This window comes from Bos mutus, chromosome 5, assembly GCF_027580195.1.
Source record: "Bos mutus isolate GX-2022 chromosome 5, NWIPB_WYAK_1.1, whole genome shotgun sequence".
In the NCBI taxonomy this organism is placed as follows: domain Eukaryota; kingdom Metazoa; phylum Chordata; class Mammalia; order Artiodactyla; family Bovidae; genus Bos; species Bos mutus.
In genome coordinates this window covers 65,980,512-66,002,778 of record NC_091621.1, presented here as the reverse complement: position 1 = coordinate 66,002,778, position 22,267 = coordinate 65,980,512, and the positions used below count along the sequence as shown (strand labels likewise).

General features: G+C 44.7%; 1 protein-coding gene across 1 annotated transcript in view; it reads right to left on the bottom strand.

The window, feature by feature from the left end:
• E2F7 (E2F transcription factor 7) overlaps nucleotides 1-21,195 on the bottom strand; it is a 40,424-nt gene extending 19,229 nt beyond the window's left edge. Inside the window, exons 1-7 of the mRNA XM_070370976.1 lie at nucleotides 20,968-21,195; nucleotides 20,185-20,274; nucleotides 11,755-12,030; nucleotides 10,189-10,357; nucleotides 5,630-5,920; nucleotides 4,292-4,450; nucleotides 2,701-2,835 (exon numbers count right to left, since the gene is read on the bottom strand). Coding sequence (XP_070227077.1) covers nucleotides 2,701-2,835; nucleotides 4,292-4,450; nucleotides 5,630-5,920; nucleotides 10,189-10,357; nucleotides 11,755-12,030; nucleotides 20,185-20,274 — 1,120 coding nt within the window. The 5' untranslated portion in view covers nucleotides 20,968-21,195. The remainder of the gene's footprint in view (nucleotides 1-2,700; nucleotides 2,836-4,291; nucleotides 4,451-5,629; nucleotides 5,921-10,188; nucleotides 10,358-11,754; nucleotides 12,031-20,184; nucleotides 20,275-20,967) is intronic.
• Between the last annotated feature and the right edge of the window lie 1,072 nt (nucleotides 21,196-22,267).

The window sequence follows — 22,267 nt, the reverse complement described above, 5'->3', positions numbered from 1 at the left end:
GGGAAACAACAAGGTTGCCTTGTCTGACCTCAGCTGGGAGCACACGCCATGGCAAATGAAAGCTTTTGCCACTCTGCAATCTGTGAATGACTCAGAAAATGCTGTGGGTATTGATTCTGGAGTTTCAAATAAATTTTCGTGAGTTGGTAAATTCGCAAATACGGAATCTGCCAATAATAAGCACTGACTGTGTTTGATTCACTTATTAGACATTTCAGAAGATACACGTCTCGAGTGAAGGAAAGCAGATCACTGGTTGCTGGGAGTGGGGAAAGGGAGGGAGGTATTCAAAGGAACAGAAAGAGGCTTTAGAGGGTGATGGGTTAACTACCTTGGTTGCAGTGATTATTCACTGAGGCTTACGATGCAGAACTTATCAAACTATAACTTTAACCACTGTGCTGTTTATTGAATGTCATGATACTGCAATAAAGCTGTTAAAAGGAAGGAAAGGTCCTTATGGTGGGGAAGGAAAAGAGTAAAGAGGTGGATTGCTAATTGAGGGGTCAAGGGGAGTGAATTAAGAAATCAAAGGTAACTTGATGTTCCAAGTTTAATTGTTGGGCTCGTGACAATTGTGCTGTCAGTAACGGAAATAGGGAATATAGAAGGAGGACCAGGTTTCTGAAGGATAGAGGAAGAAAGTGCAATTTGAGGTTCCTGATCTAGTGCCAAGTCCCCTCTCCCATGACACATCAGAGCGCTCCCAGGGGCCGACCCACTGGTTACATAAATCCACAAACTCCTCGACTTCTCAACACCAGCTCACTTCTCTGGCTATCTTGTTTTCCTCAGTGACACCACCAACTTTGAATCCCTCCTCTCTTTCAATCTCTTTATCTAAAGACCCCTTGTCACTTCTGCCCACTAGTACAGATTTCTTGGCTAACTTTTGAGGCCTTCCAAAATGTGGTCCCAAATGATCACCTTTACTTCTCATTATTCCTATCCTAGGTCCTCCACTTAAGTCAGGATGCCTGAGTTCTCTGACACAAGCCAGATATGTTCTTAGGTATCTGTTCCTTCAACTGAAAAAAAAAAGCTCTCCATCCGTCCAAAACCTAACAGTCCATCAGAACTTAATCCATATCATCTCTGAATTCCTACAGAGCCAGTATTATCATATGCAGTGCTTAAGAGTTCTCTGATTTTCAAAGGTATATTAATTATACACCTTCAGTAGAAGCTCATTAACCAACTGAAGTAGATAAGGCACTGGTCTGGATGCTAGAGTTTAATTAAAGGCGAATAAAAACTGTGTCTGCCTCAAATGTGTACAGCAGGGACAATACCATGATATCATCCCCAGGTATAATGGCAAGATACTAAATTACAATCCTTCCGATGAGATACTTCTTGCTCGGGGTGACTGGGGAAAACTTCATGCAAGAGCTGACATGTGAGCCAGACTGAAGGCTGAGTAGAATATTTTATGTTGAAACGGGGAAGAGAGCTTCACTGGTGAAAACCCAAGGATAAGCCAAAAACAGGAGTAGAAAGTGGCAAAGTTGTACATTTCATACTGGCAGGGACTCTATCATAAATGTCTCTTTGGGTTTTCCTCGGTGTTACTAAAGGCAACCCTCAGAGATATTGTGGGTTTGGTTCTAGGCCACTGCAATAAAACGAGTCACATGAATTTTTTTGTTTTCCAGTGCATATAAAAGGTAGGTTTATGCTATACTGTGTTGTGCAATAGCGTCATATCTAAATAATGTACACACCTAAGTTAAAAGACACATCATTGCTAAAAAATACTAAGCATCACCTGATAACACACAGTTGCCACAAATGTTCAATTTGTGAAAAATGCATCACCTGCTCAGTGCAATAGAATGAACTGCCTGCATAGTTCACATGCAGTAAGGACTTGCTGAGTTAATCATACTTGGTTCTAAGTGGCTTCATCTAGTTTCTAAGTGAATAATGTGTTACGAAGTGAGGTAGAGAGCTATATCTTTTATAAGCCTGGGCTAAGTGCGAGAATTTATACTACTAAGACTAAAATTGGAAGGGCAATTTAAAAATAACTTTAATGGCTTTTTTCCTGGCAGTATAGCTATACATATGTAGCTGGTACAGAAAGATCCAGTCCCCAGTTGCACAAATACTACCTGTAAAATAAGTAGAAGATAATACCCTCTTTTGCTCTAATTTAGTAAAATTATGACATTTGCGACTTTTTAAATAAATTACAGAAAAGGTGTTCATTACATCCATCCTATGTTTAAGTGTCATCTTACCACCTATGAGTTTTGTGACAGTAACTGATATAATTTTTACATTATCTGGAATTTCAAAGAAAAACAATGTTTTATTCTGCTAATGCAGAACAACCAGAGATCATAAAAAGTGTCATTTAAAAAAAAAAAAAAAACTTGTTAAAATGAAGCATTATTTTTAATCCTTAGGCCCAAACTTCCAGGAACTTTGGAATGAAATTAAAAAAAAGCCAACGAGCTGTAATTTAATAGCTTCAGAAACTGCCAGGTTCTAAGCTCTCTGTGTGTGAGCCGCCAGCACAACCACTTGGAGGCTAAGGCTCACTGTTCCCAGACTGGCGGCATGAGTCTAATTTTGAATGTGACGTGGGTGATGGGAGATGAAGGGGAAGATTAATCTCACAGTGTGGTAGGTGTTACGCTTTGAAAAAGCAACTGGGGGTTATACATCAGATGGTCCCGAGCAACAGCGCCTTACCTGTGGAGCTGAAATCCACAGGGCCGATCCACTTGAAGGCAGGTTTCCGGCCTCGATCTTCCGTGACGTGCACTTTCTTTATCAGCATCAAGCTGGTCAGCACATTGGCTATGTCATAGAGGCGTCGTACCTTTGCTTGAAGACATAAAAAACAACTGTGGTCACACCATACCTCGGTCCGGGACGTCACGACCTTTTAGTTTGTGTGATGGGTCACTTTCTCAGCCACCAAAGAAGCCTCCAGCAGAGAGCAGTGGGGGAGCATGAGAGGCCAGTGACTCCCGCGTGAAATCACTAAGGATTTCAGTGTCTGATCATCTCACTCAGCGAAGGTCAGTGTGTCCTTCTGCTTTCACAGCTTCACGCTTCGTACCAGAGGCACCTGGTGACAAGCTGGGATCACTGTGATTGCAAAAACACCGAGGGAGGCAAACGGGCTGTAATTAAAGGTGTAGGAAATGTCATTCTGATCCACGGCTTGTCAGAAGCTTGCCTGGAGTCTCTCCCTGCAAGACACGGTGGCACCTGCTCTCCCAGGCAGCTGGGCTGTGACAGTGACAGGGGTTCCCTGGAGCTTCCGGCGAGGCTGCATTGCCGGGCACACAGACTGTCCAGGGCTCGAGGTCACGAGGTATGACTGCTGAAGACAGTCAGCGCCTCGGCTCAAACCCTGGTGGACACCCAGTGGGGGAGGGCTGGGTGGGCATTCCCTGAGTCTGAGAGGTCCAGGGAGAGATATTTGAAAACACATGCACTGGAGGAGAAATTCAGAGGGGTGGGCGGTAACACATTAGGTGGGCAGGACGATGCCCACAAAGTAAGCTGTATCCAAGAAGTCAACTTACAGGAGGAAAGCCACTTGAATTCAGGGCTAGGATAAGCCAAGGGCTCTGATTATGGGCCTGAATCATCAAGCTTTCACTCCAGATGCAATATTCTTCCCAATCCTGATAGAACTGGATTTTATCTAGCCATTTCTCCCACAGGGTGGCTATACTTCCAGCTGGAAACAAACAAAAGCTAGCGAATGCTGAATTCAGGGTTTCCAGGGCTTGAATGAGCTACCAGCAGCCAGGGCCTCTGGCTCAGGACCCAGGCTTGACGGAAGAGAAGATGTTCTGGGTGTGAAACTCGAAACACTCTCTTGTCCAGCATCCACGTCCCACCGCGCCCCCCTCCCCTCCCCTGCTGTTCTTCTGGTTCTTACCTGTAGACAACTTTCATGTCCACATCAGAAGAGTATGCGGGGGGTGAGGAGAAAAGGGAGAGAAAACTCAGACATTCCATCTGGGATGCAGCGATACCAAAGAGAAATTCAAAGCCTCTCACACCCTCCCTGACCTGCATGTGTGGGATGCCATTCTGCCTCCAGCAACCACTCTGCCAAGGAAAAGGCATCAGGCAGAACTTTCACAGGAATTCTAGTATGTGATCAGCTTACCTCTTACAGCACCAAGAAGCTTAAAGAAGGCAAGAAGGAGAGCACATCTCAACAAAATAATTTAAAAAAAAATTATCTCCAAGGCTGCAAACATCATGTGAAACCCCACCCTTTCTGTGCTGCTAAGTGGATTTAAGTGAAGATGCTTACTTTTAAATTTACTATGGTCTGGCATATCTTGGCTTTCCTCTATCAGTATTTTGGCAGCCACATCAAGAGTAACAATCTTGGTTTTGGAGACCAGGAACAGCATGACAAACTTCTGGCTCATAATTTTCAGAGACTTGTCTTTCCGACTGTTTGCAGATGCTACAAAGGGAATGAAACGAAAGCATCAAAACATATAATCTACCACAAGAAAGACTGTACTTGTACTTTGGCAGTCCTATCTAACTCTATCAGCAGATGGAAAGATCACTTTTGATCACCACTTGGCCACACATCACAAAAAGATGGTTCATAAAGAAATAAGATAGATTTTTTGGGGGGTCCTAAAATTATTCTATAGTTGGTATAAATTCTGCAATGCTTTACACTCACACTCCACTGAATAGAATCTATGAAGCAATTTTGGAAAAGATTAAAGTAGAAGAGTGAAAGGATAGAGTGGGGATCTGGAACTGTTTTCAGAACATCAGCTCTTCCCTCAAAGGCAAGGACTCCACTTGTATTTCTCTGAGCCCACAAGAACTAGAATACACCATCCACATAGGAGGTGCTCACCTCTTCCACTGCATTTTGGAAATAAGTAAAGAAATAAACAATAAGTAAGTAAGAGACACTGCTTAGATGTGTGTTGCCATAGATGACAGGCAAATCATCCCCGATAGATGGCTGTCTCCTCTGGTTATTCGGATAAAGACTGGTTCAGAGGGTGAAATTAAAGGCATGAGGTAGTGAATGGAATGAAAGTCAGGCCCACCCGTCCATATCTATTTCTTATATTTGCAAGTGAAACATAAGGAATATTTGCACTTTATCATCTTAGCAAGGAGGATTAGGGTGAGAATAAAGATCAAAGAGGGACAGCATACATAGGAGCTAGGAAAGGGAAGAACAATGCAATACAATATAAGTAAAAAAAAATTCAGTATCAAACGAAAGGCTGTCTGTCTTCCTAATCAGCATTTTCTGCAAATTGGGTTCTTTTCTAAGTCATCCACTCCAATATACAATTGAACAAATAGAATCTTTTGAAGACAGAAATTCTTTCCAAGTAAATTTTCCTTAAAGGCTCACAAAGAGGAAGCAGCGTGGGACTGTCAGTCTGAAACTGGAAGGCCATTCGCCACCTATGATCCAAACACACCAGATACCAAGTGAGACCGCCGCTACACAGGTTTCCCGTGAGGTGGAGTGGGCAGCCCAGGTGGGAGCCATCTGTCTGCCCATCTTCATGAGGGAGACCGGGAGGCCACATGCCTCCAGGGTGGCCCATCTGGCCCTCCCCATCTTCAGAAGAGACCGGTGTGGGCCCAGGGGACTCACAGGAGGGACAGTCTGGTTCAGGGAAATCCAGTAACTGTGGATCTTGGGAATCGGGACAACCATCTCTTCTGCGTTCTCCGACTTTATGATCTATCAGGTTGAGCTCTTTCTGCTGGAGGTGTGCCATCTGCTCCTCGTATTTCTGCTTTTCTCCTAATCTCTGGAGGTTCCTTAGGGTTTTCGGCAGGCTGTGCCTACCATGCCAGCTGTACTGATTCTTGGCCACCCGGCTGACCAGATGCAGTGACTCCAGCACGTTTACAATGTCATAGATGCGTCTCCTTTCAACGCCTGTTTGAAAAATAGAAGCCGACCATTGTCATGCTGAAGAACATTTTTCTAATTTTTTTTTTTTTTAGCACTGCATGGCAGGCTGAACTTCCCCGATCTGGGATCAAACCTGGGCCCCCTGCAGTGGAAGGGCAGAATCTTAACCACTGGACCACCAGGGAAGCCCCGAAGAACACTTAAGAGTATAAAGTCCATGAAGGCTTGGGCCTTGTCTGTGAACTATTCTGTGTGATGCTTTGCCCAGCAAATATAATTGCTCAACAAATTCATCCTATGAGAATGCAAGCAACAGAAATTATTTTTCTTTTTTCTTCTTGGGATCCAACTCTTGATAAGATCTAGGGTGAACATCCACCTTGAGATGGATGATAGTTCCATCTGTATTACATAAATAGTAGAGCAACTTTTCTTTGAACCTGTTAGGCAAACCACATGAACATTTCAACATGTTAAAACTGGTGGGATTGAGCAATCTGCATCACAGTAATAAAGGCTTGATGAAGATTGGACGGTTGATTTTGACTTGTAGCTAGTCCTAAGTATACAGACTATAAAGCTGTGTCCAATAACTGTAACCTCATTATCGGACCATACTCTCCTTCCTGGAGTTTGAACGATGTGAAAAAATTGTCCTATTAATTCTTGTAATGGCCAGTAGGGAAAACAGATGGTAAATATTCTTTCCTATTTTGGGCTGGAAACTTAGGAGTCAAGAGCTTGGGCACCCTTCTCAGGTTGCAGGAGGAAGCGAGGGCCAGGGCTGGAGCACACAGACCTCCGTGTGCTCGTCACAGCCACGGACAATTCTCCCTGTGCTCTCACGCACCATGTCCTGCCACACAGCCCGTCAGTAAAGCACAGGAAGTCCTGCACAGGCTGACCATCCAGTTCATGGATTCCCTGCCCACTTATGCCACACTCCTAAAGAGCCAGGATTATGAGCAGTCTATTGAATTTACTAAAAATATTTTCATGGGTTAAGTGTGGGGTCTTCAGGGTCAGACTGCCTGGACTGGAATCCCTGCACTATCCCTTACTAGTTGGGTGACCTGGGTAGTTACTTACTCTTTCTGTGCCTGGGTATTTATCTCATAAAATGAGGAGGATTCAGTGCAACAATAAACTTAAAGGGATTCTGATAGGTGTGAATTTATCTGCTCTTTGTATATGATTTTGTAAGTACTTTCTGTGTGGTGTGGGAGATACCTAAAATTCCTGCTGGCATTCAAGGTGACAGTAGAAACAGATTTTTTAAACCTCGCATCTGTGTCTCATCCTGTTATGCAATAGACACTTAGGCTTTTGGGACTCACTGGCCCTTCTTGCTCTCGCCTAAGTATCCATAACAAATGCTGCCAGGCATCTCCAAGCAAAAGGGCCCAGCAACAAAAATGCCTTCTTCCCCTTCGCTTGCCAACAGCTGTTGTATAATCAGAGCAGACTCAGTGTATGCAGCTCTTGGCTTTCCAAAGACTTAACACGAGAAATAGACCAGATTACAAGAATACTGTGGAGCTGAGAGGAAGTGCTATCCCTGCTTGAAGAGGCATTTCACAGTCAATCAGAACATTTAGGCTCATGACCCAGAAAGGCTCTTCACTCTCCAAAAGCTCTGGCTCTGCTGCCAGATGCCTGCTGGAAGGTGCTGGCAGGAGCAGTCAGCAGCCCCTTGTCCAGATCTGCCTGGGCCCTGGTTCCAGTCTGTTTCCATATATTAACACATCTCGTTTAGAGCATAACTCGCCATAAACCTTCCCATTAGAAATGTCATGTGAATGCAACTGAGACATCCCAGGGCCAGCCATATGCCCGACTGTTTTGTTATTTTGTATTAGATAGGAGCCGTTAAGTCTCCATCTAGTGGCTAGACATCCCAAGAAATAAAGGAAGAAATAAGAATTAAAAGGACGATTCGGACCACTTAAGACAATAAGATGCCGCTTGGCATGCACAGTAATAGGTGTGCTGCCTGACTGATCACTCACTTTTGCAACCTGGATTGAGTTTAACTGTCCACTGGCTGGGCACATCTAAAAGTCCCATTTCACAGGCCTCAAGTCCTGCAGGTTGCTCTGTCAGGAAGATTCTCTGACCTTCTTTTTCTTCTGTCTTCAAGGCGATCCTATTCATCCTAGTCATGGTGTTGGTTATGCCCTTGAGCATTTACTCATTGTTACCACGCTTCCCTTAGGCCCCACAGAGCTCATCAAGAGCATCTCGGCCCAGTAAATTTTCCTAGGCTGTGTAATTTTCCATTTACTAAAGTCATTCCCAGTTCTTTAACTTCTTACCTGTAATATCAGTATCAAATCTACATGAGACCAGAAACTGGGAAACAATGCAATTTGAATGCTCTGCAGATCCTTGGTTAAAATCTGGTCTTACAGCTTGTGACCTGGGATAGAGCCAGGAGTTTAGATTCAATCAAGGAGATGGTTACCCTGGACATAGCTTCTAGGAAGGGACCCCATCTTATCTCACATGAAGAGATGGAAAGTTCATTTGGCAGGCCTGGGAAATCATGACACAGTAGGAAGTTTTTGCAAAAGCCTTGGCATTCTGCTCTAGATGGTTATACAGGAGACCTACAGCCCTGTCCTCCCTGGGACCTGTAAGGCAGCCTTCCAACATCTAATCTTTTTTCTTCTGCTTTGATATCAGCAAGATCTCTTGATAAAGGATGGGTGTATAGAGGAACCCCAATGAGAAAGACATTGTATGATCTGTTCTTTTACCCTCAGCCTCTTCGGACTAGTTTCTAGGACCCAGTGCCTCAGCTATGTCTACACCAAGCTTCTGTCCAGCTGGCTCACATCTCATTTCATTGCTACCAAAGCCAGAATACTGTATGCTATTCCTGGGTTATAAAACAGCTTCCCTGTCAAAGCCCTCTGCTTCCTCTTCCTGGCTGTACAGGTTGACAGGACAGCTTGAGAATTATGGAAGTGGGCAAGGGGAACCTCTCATAACAGCTGAGTAGAAACAGTTCCATGGAGCAATAAGTTACTAAGCCAGGCCCTGAGCTGGGCATGTTACTGACATGATCTGTAACTTTTCTAAGCTTCTGTAAGGGAGGTGCTATGGTTTCTATGCTATGACTGAGAAAAGATTAATTAACTTTTTAAATCTCTCTCAGCCTATACATTAGAAACCTGGGCTTCAAATCCAGTTCTGTCTTACCCAAAGTCCAGCCCATGGTCTTCTAATCACAACCACTGGCTCCTCATTACTTCAATTTCCAGCAAATCTTTTTAATCATCCGTTTGAATAATTTAGATTGGCAAGGATCAACTGAGTCACATTCTTTGGGCTATGGGAAGATACAGAACTAATAAACCAACTAAAAATATAATCTATCATAAAGCCTTGCATGCGTGCATGTTAGGTTGCTTCAGTTGTGTCTGACTCTTTGTGACCTGAAGGACCACCCAGGCTCCTCTGTCCATGGGATTCTCCAGGCAAGAATCCTGCAGTGGGTGGCCATGCCCTCCTCCAGGCTCATAAAGCCTACTGGGTTGACTTCTTTGAGACTTTTTTTCCTTCTCCTATATGTAAATTGTCCTAATTTGTTAAGGTGACACTCTGACATCTTTAAATCATTGTGATTTCTACTTATTCACTGTCAACAGTATGTTCCTTGTGAAACTAACTGCAATCCATGTCCACTAGGAGTCTCTACTCGGACCAGTTGCCTGCATATTTATAGCCCAGACGCCACTGTACATGACACACGGTCACGCCATGTGAACGGATGTATTCCTCTTTGTTACAAGGCTTAGCTGTTTGAATTATATCCAGATGTGCTTTTTCTAGTTGGGCAGACTTGCTGTGAAGGTCACAGTACAGGGCTTCAAACCTAACTCTCTTGCTTTCAAATTTGGCTTTGTAACAGAAATAACAGCAGTTCTGAACTCTTAGAAGCATTAAAAAAAAAAATAAACAGCAGGATATTTCTAAAAATCTTTTGAGTCTGTCTGAAATAAGATAGAATTAAGGTATTAGCTATTAATTTGTAACGTGAGTCTTTTGCAAACACAGTTTTTGAGGTTAAAGAAACCAAATATTTGTTTGACCCTCAGGCCTGGAAAGCTCCCTGGAATTCTATGCGTAATGATTATGACACAAGAAAAGCTCTACCTGCTCCTCTGTCCTCACTCTTTTGGAGGGCCTGCTCTGTACTTAGTAGAGGAGGTGATCTGAAGCCTTTGGCTCACCCGAGGAATCGATTTCCCACCGTGACTGGAGACAGGTGACCCCATGATACATACCGAGACTGACAGCAACTTCATCCAGGGAGATGGTAGTTTTCTCAGTTGACAGAGGGTAACTTGGGTAGCGAGCGAGAAACTTCTGGCACAGGAGTCCTAAGCTTTTCTGCTTTCTGCTTGGCCTTTGCTTTTCAAACTCATCCACAGCACTGTCATCCACAGCATCAAGCTACAGAGGGCAGACAGGGGAGGCGGGAGATGTCACGGCTAACGTCCTGAAGGAGAGACTGCGTGGGTGGCATGGTGAGTTGAGGGCAGCATCCTCATCCTTACCACCCCAGATTCTAGTTAGAATACTCTTCCTAACCTTTTTTCTCAGCCTTTTACCTACTGCTTTTCTGAACTGAACTCTTCCTCCTTTGTGACTTGAGGCTGAGTCTCTGTGTGTGTGTTGGTTGCTCCGTCGTGTCTGACTCTGCAACCCCATGGACTGCAGCCCACCAGGCTACTCTGTCTGTGGAATTCTCCAGGCAAGAACACTGGAGTGGGTTCCCATTCCCGTCTTCAGAGGATCCTCCCGACCCAGGGATCAAACCCAGGTCTCCTGTATTGCAGGTAGATTCTTTACCATCTGAGCCACCAGGGAAGCCCTGAGGCTGAGTCTACTGATTAAATTAAAGAATGAACAATGCGATAATTTACAGGCTGCTACATCCTTGCTACTAGTGTGCTCATCAGGCTGTAGATCTGCATCAGCAGGAGCGTGTTAAGAGCTGTAGAAACCCCAGGCCTCCCCTCAGACCTGATGTATCAGAATCTATCTTTCCCTAAGCCCCCTGTAATCCCTGTTAACATGAAAATCTGCAACAGACTTGCCTACATTGTGTCACCAAGCTCTTATGTTTCACAATTTACCAAGAGCTGGCAGACTTGAGCTGCTAAGGACAGCTAAATCTTACTCTTCCTAACTCATTCTTATTTTAAGCATATTAAACGAGTGCCCTTGTCTTATCAACCACATTTGAAAAAGGCTCAATTTAAGTCCCAAGAAAGACTTTTTAAAAAAAGTATGCATATGCTGCTTGCTCAAGAGCTCTGGTTCCCCCAGGACAGGTAATTTAAAGATGACTTAATGTTAAGCACTAAACCAGTGAACTAAACATACATGGGAGAATGATAAAATTTCCCAAATCACAAATATTTAGATTATTATTAAATCAGAGTGAAAATTATAATTCATGGCAGCATTAAAAAACCCGAATTTCTTCATTAAATCAAAATTATTAAAATTTAAATAATAAATTAATATCATTGTTATTAATAACTAAAATAATTAAAACAATAATTTTAATTATCATAAAATTAATATCATGTCTTAAAAATTATCATTAAAAAACACATACTGGTAAAGAGAGAAAAAAAAAACTGAAGAAAACAAAAACGTTCATTATGAAAAATGAGACAGAGAATGAGAGTCCCACTTCAGCTGTAAATAAATAAAAGGAGTAAGTGGAATGGTGTTTTCAACTCAATAACAACCAAAAAGTTGACAGTTCTGTGACATTTTAATAATTAAGTTAAAAATTTTCCATTCTATGAAAGCCCTTAGGAGCACAGCCTGTATACCTGCAGAGAGTCTGTAAACACATCATCCTTGTTCTCAATGGGCCTGAACAGTTCTTTTTTCTTCTCTCGGTCTCTTATGTCTGGGCTGGCAGCGCTAATGAGGATCTTCAGGTTAGCGGTGGGCGTCCATGGTTCCACCTGCTGTCTGTCAACAAGCTTAACCGGAGTGATGGGATTTCTTTCTGGAGTGAAGATTTTTTGCTTCGATAAGTCAATTGGCTCATTTTTTATTGGCGTCTTTGGGGCCATCCTTGAGAGATCAACAAATATATTTTCCTAGTTAAAAAAAAAAAAAGACCTTTTAGCAAAAATGAGAAAGGGCAGGTATCAGGTAAGAGTGCAACTTGTTCCCATTATTCACTAAGACAATAAACTGCAAACAGACCATACGTTCAGGGCTGAAAAATATCAGGATAGGATAAAAGAAAATAAACAGAAGGATCTATGGGAATCAAAAGGCAGCTCCAATGAGAAACTGATTATAACTGGCTACTCCTTTTAAACTTTTTTTTTTTATAGTTTATCAGTTTTTATTTATTTTTTAAAATTAATTAATTAATTTTACTTTACAACATTGTATTGGTTTTGCCATACATTGACTTGAATCCGCCACGAGTGTACATGTGTTCCTCATCCTGAACCCCCCTCCCACCTCCCGCCCCATCCCATCCCTCTGGGTCATCCCAGTGCACCAGCCCTGAGCATCCAGTATCATGCATCAAACCTGGACTGGCGATTTTTCATGGCATCTCTGTGAAAGAAGGCATGAGTGTACCTATCACTGGTGGATGTTTGTAATAGTCGGGGGTGATAAGAACAGCCAGTGTGGGTTGAATCCATACTGCTTCTAAGTGACATATTTTTTAAACACTATTCACAAGTTTGCACTAACTAGTGAAGAGTGATTATGTTTTTGTTCAATGTTCGCCAGTGCTAACACAGCAGTTAATGGAAGGGCATCCACAGAAGGCCACATTTCAAACCACCCAGCAATGTATGGTCCCTCCCTAGAGTGGTGCTTCTCAAACTACCCTTGCTGAAGGACCAGTGCCTTTCACTTCCAAACTCCCGCAGACTGATACATGGTCTTCCTTCATAGGACCCACATGCAACTCCCATCACGTGACTCTCCCCTTGAGTTTGCCACTCAACCCAATTTATAGCTTGTCCAACAAGAAGAGACCACTGGTCACAGGCTTAGATGTTATAGGGGCAAGATCCAATTACTATAGAGGTTTCTAAATGCTAAACTCTCAAGTTCTGGTATTGATTTTTTGCAGCTTAATAGAAGTTTGTGGACTAGCACCTTCCCCCAGACCATACTTTAAATAAAATGTCTTAGCTAATTATAAGAAAAGATTAACGATGGGTCCATTAATCCATTAAGAAAAAGGACTGAGTACACAGCACTCACATTTGAAACTACAAGTTAGTTTCTGAAACAAATTTCTTTCCTGCAGAATAAGATTTGCCATTCAAAACCTTTCAGAAAAGATTCTGCTCTTCCCATAGCTGAATTCACCTCCAGGCAATTGTGCCTGACGTAATTAGCAAGGTGGGTGAGTTGCATATTTGATATTCCTGCACACAGTATCACTCTGTAGCTTATTGGATGCTTGGATCTTGGCTGAGAAGTGGTTTTAAAAAAGCGTTTTCCTATAAATGAGCAACACGTGAAAAGGGAAAACAGAATTGTTTCGGAGAAACTGGAATTCGTGGTAGCAGGCCATCTCTTGTTCCTTGGATCAGTGGAAGCTGCCAGCTAGCCATGGTGAGTGAGTTCTGTCCTAGGAAGGGAGTGGAGATGGGGGTGACAATTTCTCATACCACTGCAGCAGTAAGCGTCCAGCCTGTATCTCCTCAGATCTCTTAACAAGTCCCTACTAGTGTGCAATTCTGATGAATTCTCTACAGGGGAACTCTCAAGCGAAAGTACTGAGTGCATATTATGTGCTACAGACAATACCTGTTCCGTGCACGTTTTTTTTTTGGCTGCGCTGTCTCTTTGTTCTTATGCACGGGCTTTCTCTAGTTGCAGCGAGTGGGCTTCGCAGTGCAGTGGCCTCTCCTGCAGCAGAACACAGGCTCTAGAGCAGGTGGCCTTGGCAGCGTGGTGCACAGGTTCATCTGCCCTGTGGCCTGTGGAATCGTCCCGGATCAGGGATCGAACCCACGTCCCTGGCATTGGCAGGTGGATTCGTAACCACTGGACCACCAGGGAAGTCCTGTTTCATGCGCTTTACACCACTAACTCCTCATCTAATCCTCTAACCTGGGTACTATTATTTTTCAAGCCGACAGATGAAGAAACTGAGGCACACAGAGGGTACCTTGCCTGAGGTCACATACAAACTCACTCAGTATAAAAGTCACGGGTAGGGCAAGAAATAGCTGATAGCATTTTCCGAATTTCTGTGTCCCAGTTTCCGAAATTCTACGTCTAGAAATAAGCTTGTCTGGAGTATGAATTGGGATGGAGTTATCTTTTTCGCAGCTCCAGAGTACCCAGCAGGCCACTGATCCCCACAAGCATCTATGGAGAGGTGGCATGGGGAGCAGTTCTGCATGCAGGCTGGTAGGGCCAGCTCATCAGCAGGGTGAGTGCAGGCAACTTCCTTCTCCTCACTGTATTTTAATTCTCTCAACTGAAAACGAAGTTCATAAAAATACTGATCTCCAGTTATGACAATAGTTCCTGGCATATACTGAGCACTCAATACAAATTAGCTATTCTCTCTCCCTACTTTCCCGTTCTTTATTACTATCCATCCTTGAGCTCAGAGCTAATAGAACAAAGCACATCGTATTGCTATTTAACTTCCTGGGTGTATGTCTTGTCTCATTAATGAGACTGTGCACCTCTGGAGGTCAGGGAGCTACTTCCACATGTCTCATTCTTCACTATTTTTGGCACAATGCCTTGCCCCTCGTAGGTGCAAAAGGAACAACGGGCTTTGATTATCGAGTTATTTCCAAAGGTCTCCCCGTGGTGGAGGTGTGGCCCAGGCTTGCAGAGGTGCAGAGATTCTTCCTTCTCCACTGCCTCCGTGGTAGCTGTCTTCCGAGGAACATTGAGCTCCTCCTACTTTTCCCTACTGAGGAGCAATTCAGATCAATTATTTCCTCTAGCACTTTGATGTATTTTCACTACAGTTTAAGTAATACTTGGGGCTTCCCTGGTGGCTCAGATGGTAAAGAATCTGCCTGCAATGCTGGAGACCCAAGTTCAATCCCTGGGTAAGTAGGAGGGGAGTCAGGTCATGTGGTAGGTTACGATCCTTACCATACCTCTACATCAACAGAAAATAAAACAGAAAATTGTTTTGCGGTCTCAGGTGGGCAGAAAGTCAGCTGCAACCTAATCCACCGTGCTCCATCCGTCTGTCTATCCCCAAATCCTGACACTGTGGAAGGTGGAGGAAGGGACTGGATTGAGAAACCTGGTTTTGGACTCCACTTTATTTTTTGATACTGGACAAAGTGTTGGTTTTGTCTGGACTCAAGTTTCCAGATCTATAATATAAAGGGTTCAGATCAAAGTACCTATCTCCAAGGCTTTCCAGCAAGGCTGCCCAGCCATGTGGTAGACACTGGGGTGTACCCAGCTCTCTTGAAGAATGAATGCCTCATCTCCCCAGCTGCTGGACTAATGCCAGCAGTAAGCATCTTCATGCTTTGGCTGAAGTGGACTGACTCGTCCAGGACATGCCCCTTCCTGAGAGACCAGTACTATCCTCAGGGGCTGGGATAGGCCACACTGACATGGAGAAGCCGGGTCCTCTTGCCCAGACTCAGAACCACTCCGGGGGAGGGGGGTCATCCCAGAGCTTCCCTCAGGGTGAACCCGACTTCCGCTGAGACTGATCAACTGCTCCACTTCACCCGCTGTCTCATTTTGCTGCTTTTTTGTCCCTTAAATGGGCACCGTCCCCAGGGCACTCCCTGATACACCACCTGACTGCTAATCTCCATGTCAGATCTGCTTGCCAGGAAGAAGCTGCCACATCCTAGAAATGGCCTCTTCAGTGAGAGCGGTCCTGAAGAGAGCACCCGGGAAACAGATTCTTCAGTTCTTGTGTGCAATGCAGGTAAGGCACCTTGGCTTACCTGCCATGCAGTTGCTGTGAGGATCAGGCCAGATACTGAGGGGCAAGTGCTTTGTAATCTGTCAAGTGCTGTACAAATGTTTATCGTCATTATTATTTACTACACCAGCATTATGACTGAGCTGCCATAGAAAGGACCTGGTCATCAGGAGATCTGGGTTCTAATCTTGCTTCTCTCTCAGATGCAGCCTTGATCACGTTACTTTAAAGAGGACATCGGCAGCAGCCCGTTCAAGGCCCCTGGTGATACTGTGCCAACCTCTTTTCCAGTCCCACTTCATGCATGTCCCACATTTTGCCCAAACAGTTCCCCCGTGTTTCTTCAAACCTGCCCTGCATCTTATCACACCTGAGCTGCTGCACACACCGTCACGCTGAAACCCACCCTACTCTTTCATCCTCATCTTTCACCCTACTCATCGCAAATATGACAGGCACGTCCGGAGGTGTCTCCTAGTCATCGACACTCTCCTCCCCTTCAGAGCACACTTTCCAGAATGAGTAATCCACAGCCAGGACTTCCCCCTGCCTGTCTCCTGGGGGTTCCTCAAACCACCAGTCTGCTCTGATCTACTACTCTCATGTAGATCACATCTTAGTTGACAAGTCAATGGCAAAACACCACATTTGACCTCACTGCTGCGGTTAAGACTGTTGACTATCTGCTTTATAAAACTCTCAGTCTTTCTGAGCTAGCACTTTTTCTCTCTTGGTTCTCTTTCTGTTTGTGACTGTTCCTTCTCAGCCTCCTTCATAGGCTCCTCGTTTTCTGCTCTTAGAAACCTCAGCTCTCCACACTTCCCTGTTTGCTCTCCGGAGCAGCTCACCCACTCATAGCTTTAAAACCAACATGCATTTGATAATTCCCAAGTTTGTATCTGGCTAGAACCTTCCATGAATTCCCAAATCAGGCAACCAACTGCCTCTTGCACATATTTATTTATTTACCTATAAGCACACAGGTATAAATAAATGCTTCGAGTCGAACTCGCCTTCTTTCTTTAACCACTCCCAAAAGACGTGAGCTTGATCCCTGGGTTGGGAAGATCCCCTAGAGGAGGGCATGGTAACCCACTGCAGTATTCTTGCCTGGAAAATCCCATGGCGAGAGAAGCCCAGTGGGCTATAGTTCATAGGGTTGCAAAGAGTTGGATACAGTTGAAGCAACTTAGCATGCAAAAGATGAATGACCTTCAAAGAAAACCCATGCCCACTAAGTCTAGGTGAGGTCCCCAAATTTACTATGTTAGCTTCCACTTCTTTACGAGTATCCTTCTTTTCCACTTGCCTAAGTCTTAGCATTCATTCCTTCAAGACCTAGCTCGAGTGTTATCTCCTTCACATAGCCCTCCCGAAGCTCAATCTTTACTGTCCACTCTTTCATCCCAAATCATCCTTTTTCTACTTTTGTCATTCCTAAATGCAGTACAGACAACTGAAAAGGAGAGTCTTGTTTATAATCTCACGACTTGGGCACAGTAAACTTTACATTTTAAAGAAAAGTTTTTCCGTGAGTGGTAAGAAATATGCATGCCTAATAGAGTACTATAGACCTTGACTGATGAAGATCAGACAGTCAAGAAAGATAAGTCCTCTACATGCTGACTGACCCACAGGACACTGTTCCAGGCACCCACCAGAGGGTTTCAGGAAGTACCACTAGCTTCTGGCCACTCTGGAAATTTTGAACATTTCTTGAATGTCCACACCACATAGACCCATATGATTCTTCTGCCTACAAAGTCCATCTTATTCCTCTTGTTCCCTTACAAGCTGAAGTCCTCAGCCCAAGTATTAGCTCCCCCGTGAAGCTTTCCAACTTTCTCTAGACTCCCCACGAATTTCTTTCTTACTCTTCTGTTCTGCTGGGGCAATTGGTTCCCACTCCTATAGCACTTAACAAATCACAGGCTAGTTGGTGAGTTAATATCTGAGCCCTCGAAACATCTCTCAGATAATTGAGGGCCAGGCCTGCATCATATTTATCTTTGGGCTGTCAGTTCAATTGAGTAAGGGTGAACAGTATGGGTTGTTGGGTTATAGACATCCTGAGGAGAGAGTCTACTTACTAATTCCAATTCATAAAATAAAAAATAGGCTTAGGGAAGCTAGGAGATTTATTAAAACACTGTATCCCCAGCAACTGGAACATAAATATTTGTCGAAAAACTGAATAAATAAATTTATTCAAGCTTACGGAGCTAACAAATGGTAGAACAGGAACTCAAATCCAGATCTGACTCCAAATCCCACATCCTCAGCATCCCCAGAAATCCTCTTTCCTTTACTTTACAGCAAGGTGAAAAGAGAGATGAAAGCCCCTTCGAGCATCTCCTGGAGCACTCATCTCTTCCTTTGCCATCTCTTTGACAGGTGAAATAAGCCCTGCATTCTATTTCAAATATTTTAGTCACTTTCCTAAATCTCTGTGGAGTCATTTGGAGTTTTCTCTATACCCACTAAAATATGAAAGCTCAGCCAGGCACAGTACTTACTGGGCTAGAATAGGAGAAGCATGCTTGTTGAAAGCACTTAATAAAAAGTCATCCACTTGGGAGGAAAGAAGTGGATACCAGGTTTGCCTTTTTTTGCCCCTTGGCTCTGTCTCTATGTAAAGGTATACACACGGCTTCACTGGTGGCTCAGACGTGAAGAATCTGCCTGCAGTGCAGGCGACCCAGGTTTGTTCCCTGGGTCAGGAAGCGCTCCTGGAGAAGGGAATGGCAACCCATTCCAGTATTCTTGCCTGGAGAATCCCACAGAGGAGCCCGGCGGGCTACAGTCCATCGGGTTGCAAAGAGTCAGACACAACTGAGTGACTAACACTTACTTACTTACTTAAAGGTATACACATTCTTTCAAGGCTGTTCCATCCAAATTAGGAAGGAAAACAAAAAGTTTTGCTCTGAAACTTGCAAAACCAAAACTCTGAATATATAAAGTCTGGGCATTGCCACTCTCATATGGCAAATGGAATTTTTTTAAAGTCCTCTTTAAAAACACTAATGTTTTGGTATACTTCTTTTCCCAACAAAAATAAATCAAATCCTGGGGTGGGGGGTGGTGGTGGAAATCATACGTGAAAAAGCATATAATTTCACATGTATCCAAAATTAATGGTTGTCAAGTATTCTTCAAAGGCCCATATAACAGGTGCTTTGCAGGCAGGCAGTTTCAGGATGCACTCTAAGCCTAAAATTAAGCTCAGGGACTGAGAGAAGTTCAATGCCTGAGGATGTGGCTGTGCTCAAATTGATATTTAAAATTTCTAAACCTGGCTATGTCATATCTACTTGCCTCTGCCTAAAAATGCTTAGGTGTTCATTACTAACAAGCTCTTCCGCCTTTTCAGTAGGGCACCGGCTGGCAAGGGCATTGTGATGACGCGAGTCCTATTTAGACACTGCTATGGTTGGTTACTTCGTCATGTTTCTTGAACACAGCGCCACTGATTCACAAATTACAAGGCATGCAAAACCACAAGGGAGGCCTCAGTGCAAAACCAGCAGGGGCACTGCAAAATATTCAGTCTTGGGGAACTCAGTCACTTTATCGGGAGGCACTGCTCATGCTCTTGGGAAGATGGAACAGCCTCTAGGAGCTGGCTCATCAGTATGAAGAACATCTCTCTATACTTTAATAATCTAGCACATAGAGTTTTCCTGGGAACTGAGACTTAACATTTCTGACCAGCATTAGCTAATTCTACTTTTTTTTTAAATTTTGTATTGGGGTATAGCTGATTAACAAACAATGCTGTGATAGTTTTCAGATGAACAGCAAAGGGACTCAGCCATACATACACATGTATCCATTTCCCCCCAAACTCCTCTCCCAGCCAGGCTGCCACATAACATTGAGCAGAGTCCCCTGTACTACACAGTAGGTCCTTGTTGCTTATCTGTTTTAAATATAACACTATGTACACGTCCATCCCAAACTCCCTAAACACTTCCTTCTCCCTACACCCCCAACCATAAGCTCCTATTGGAAGTCTGTAGGCCTGTTTTGTGAGTTCATTTGCATTAATTCTACTCTTGATAACTGTAGACACTACAATCTTTTGACTGCAGTGTCTAGCATATCTTTGATTCATATAAATTTACTTCAGCATTACATGTAACCTAGCCTCTTTCCACTACTCAATGACTGAGAAACTGAAGGATAATGGTTGGATGTCTCCTCCATTAGAAAAAAAGCATAGTTCTAAAATGTTCACCAAGATTATTATAAGACAAACACAAGTGGGATGCTGGAATCCTTAACTGAATTAGACATTACCATCCTAAATATGATAGAGTTTAAGGTATTTAAGTTCACTTACCTTTTGTGCATTTTCCCCATCTTCAGTTGCAAAATCTAGTCTGGGCGGCCTGCTGATCAGGTCTTTTAGTGTTAGACAGTTTACCTCCATCTGTAACATACAGTTACATTAGAAAATGACTTTACAGTTGGATATTCTTTCCGTCAACAGAAATATCTATTACTTGCTCATGAACATGAACTTCCCCTCCCTAAACTCATCCTGGGAATTTCCAGGGTGGTGGCTACCCCAAGTCTGTAAAACGCACATGAATGAACACAAACACTCAAAGTTGTGCTTAGCAATGACTGAAATTGGTAAGAAGAAAAAAAAAAACGATAAAAATAGTCATTTTTAATGAAAAGTAACAAGACAAAATGAAGTTTCAAGTCAAGAGGGTGTAGGGGAAATCTGTCAGAAAGTACAGGGTCTCCTAGGTCAGTTAATTTTGGCGCAAAGAACTGGGAGGAATTCGGCTTTGACGGGGGTTTGAATGGGGGGAAGGAAACCTGATCGCTAGACCAAACCCACTCAGTGCCTAGCGCAGTCCCTTCCCAGGCCTCCGAGCAGACCCCAAAGATAAACTCTTGCAACGAAACCCCCAGCTCGTGAGGTAGGGCAGGTCCTCTTTTACCGCCCGACCGGAGGGCGAGCTGGAGCCCAGACACCCCACGCTCGCCTGGTCCAGAGGCAGCGATGCCTCGATTCCCCGCCAGTCGGGGAGGGGAGGGGTGGCAGACTGGTAGCCGGAGCCGGAGGGCCCCCTTTCCCCCCAATTCCCGCCTCCCTGCCAGCGCTACTTACTCCCACTCTGCGAAGGAGCCTTCCTGCCTCTCCCGGGACCTCCGCAGCCCCACAGTGGAGCGGGATCAGCTGGGGGACTCGATCAGCAACCGGACGGCGACATCGGGCGGGCAAAGCTAGGCGAGCAGCTCCCCGCTCCGAGCACCCTTCGCTAGCGGGGACCCCGTGGCGTCCGCGGAGCGCCAGCGTCCCAGCCCGCCGAGCGCGACTCCAGCTCCGGACCGCGGTCCCGGCTAAAACACCTCCTCTGGCGCCTAGAGACCGAATTCGAGCATCCGCCAATCAGCGGCGGCCGGCGGGCCGGCCCCGGCCAATCGCGCGGCGGCATGGCCCGGGCTCGCCGCCCTCCGCGTCTTGGCGCTCCTGGGCGCGCGTTTCGGCCTCACCCGCCCAATTGTGGCCGCATCGCCCCCTCCCCTTCCGGGTACCTGGAAACCTCGGGCCCGGGAGCTGATTCCTCCCGGGCACGCGCGCCCGGGAGGCCGCGGGAAGCGAGGGCGGGGGCGGCGTGGGGCGGCGGGGGAGGAGGACGAACGTTCTTTTGTTGTGCCCAAAATACCCGCCCGTCCCTCGGCTGGCCGCGCGGGCAGACCGCGGGCACAGCCCGGGGACGAGGGAGCAGATGGAGTTTGGGAAAACGATACACACGCTCTGGATGCTGCTGCCGCCTCCACCCCCTCCTCCGGCAACCTGCGTGGCCGCGAAATTGTCCAGGCTTGTTGAGGCCGACTTCTAACGCGATCGCTGGAGTGACACGTGAACCATGTTACCACGCTCTGCTGCGGCGAGCAGATGGCACGCCAGTTAGCCCTGGAAACTCGACTGCCAGCAGGACCAGCTGCTTTTTCTTTCTCCTTTGCAAGTCCAGGAAAGTTTATTGGTGTTGTTCCCTTTTCAGAATATCGCCAATAATTAGCCTTATTAAAGAACTCACTAGTATTCTGGGAAACAATCGAGGAAATTTCCTCAACATTGCTGATTTGTATGAAATATTTCACTTCCTTCAACCTTAGTTTCTTACTTAAAATACGAATGTTGATAGAGCTGTGTGTGTGCGTGTGTGCGTGTGTGTGTGTGTATTAATAGGCGTGACTGTTAAGAGCAGCTTTAAATTTACAGAAACATTGAGAAGATAGTACAGGGAATTCCCATACGGGGGGCACCCGGTTTCATCTATCGGTTAACATCTTAAAATTTGTATAGCACGTTTGTTAAGTTAATGAACCAATATTGCTATATTATTCTTAACTAAAGCAATCATTCAGTTTTCCATAATTTTTATCCAATGTCCTTTTTTTCT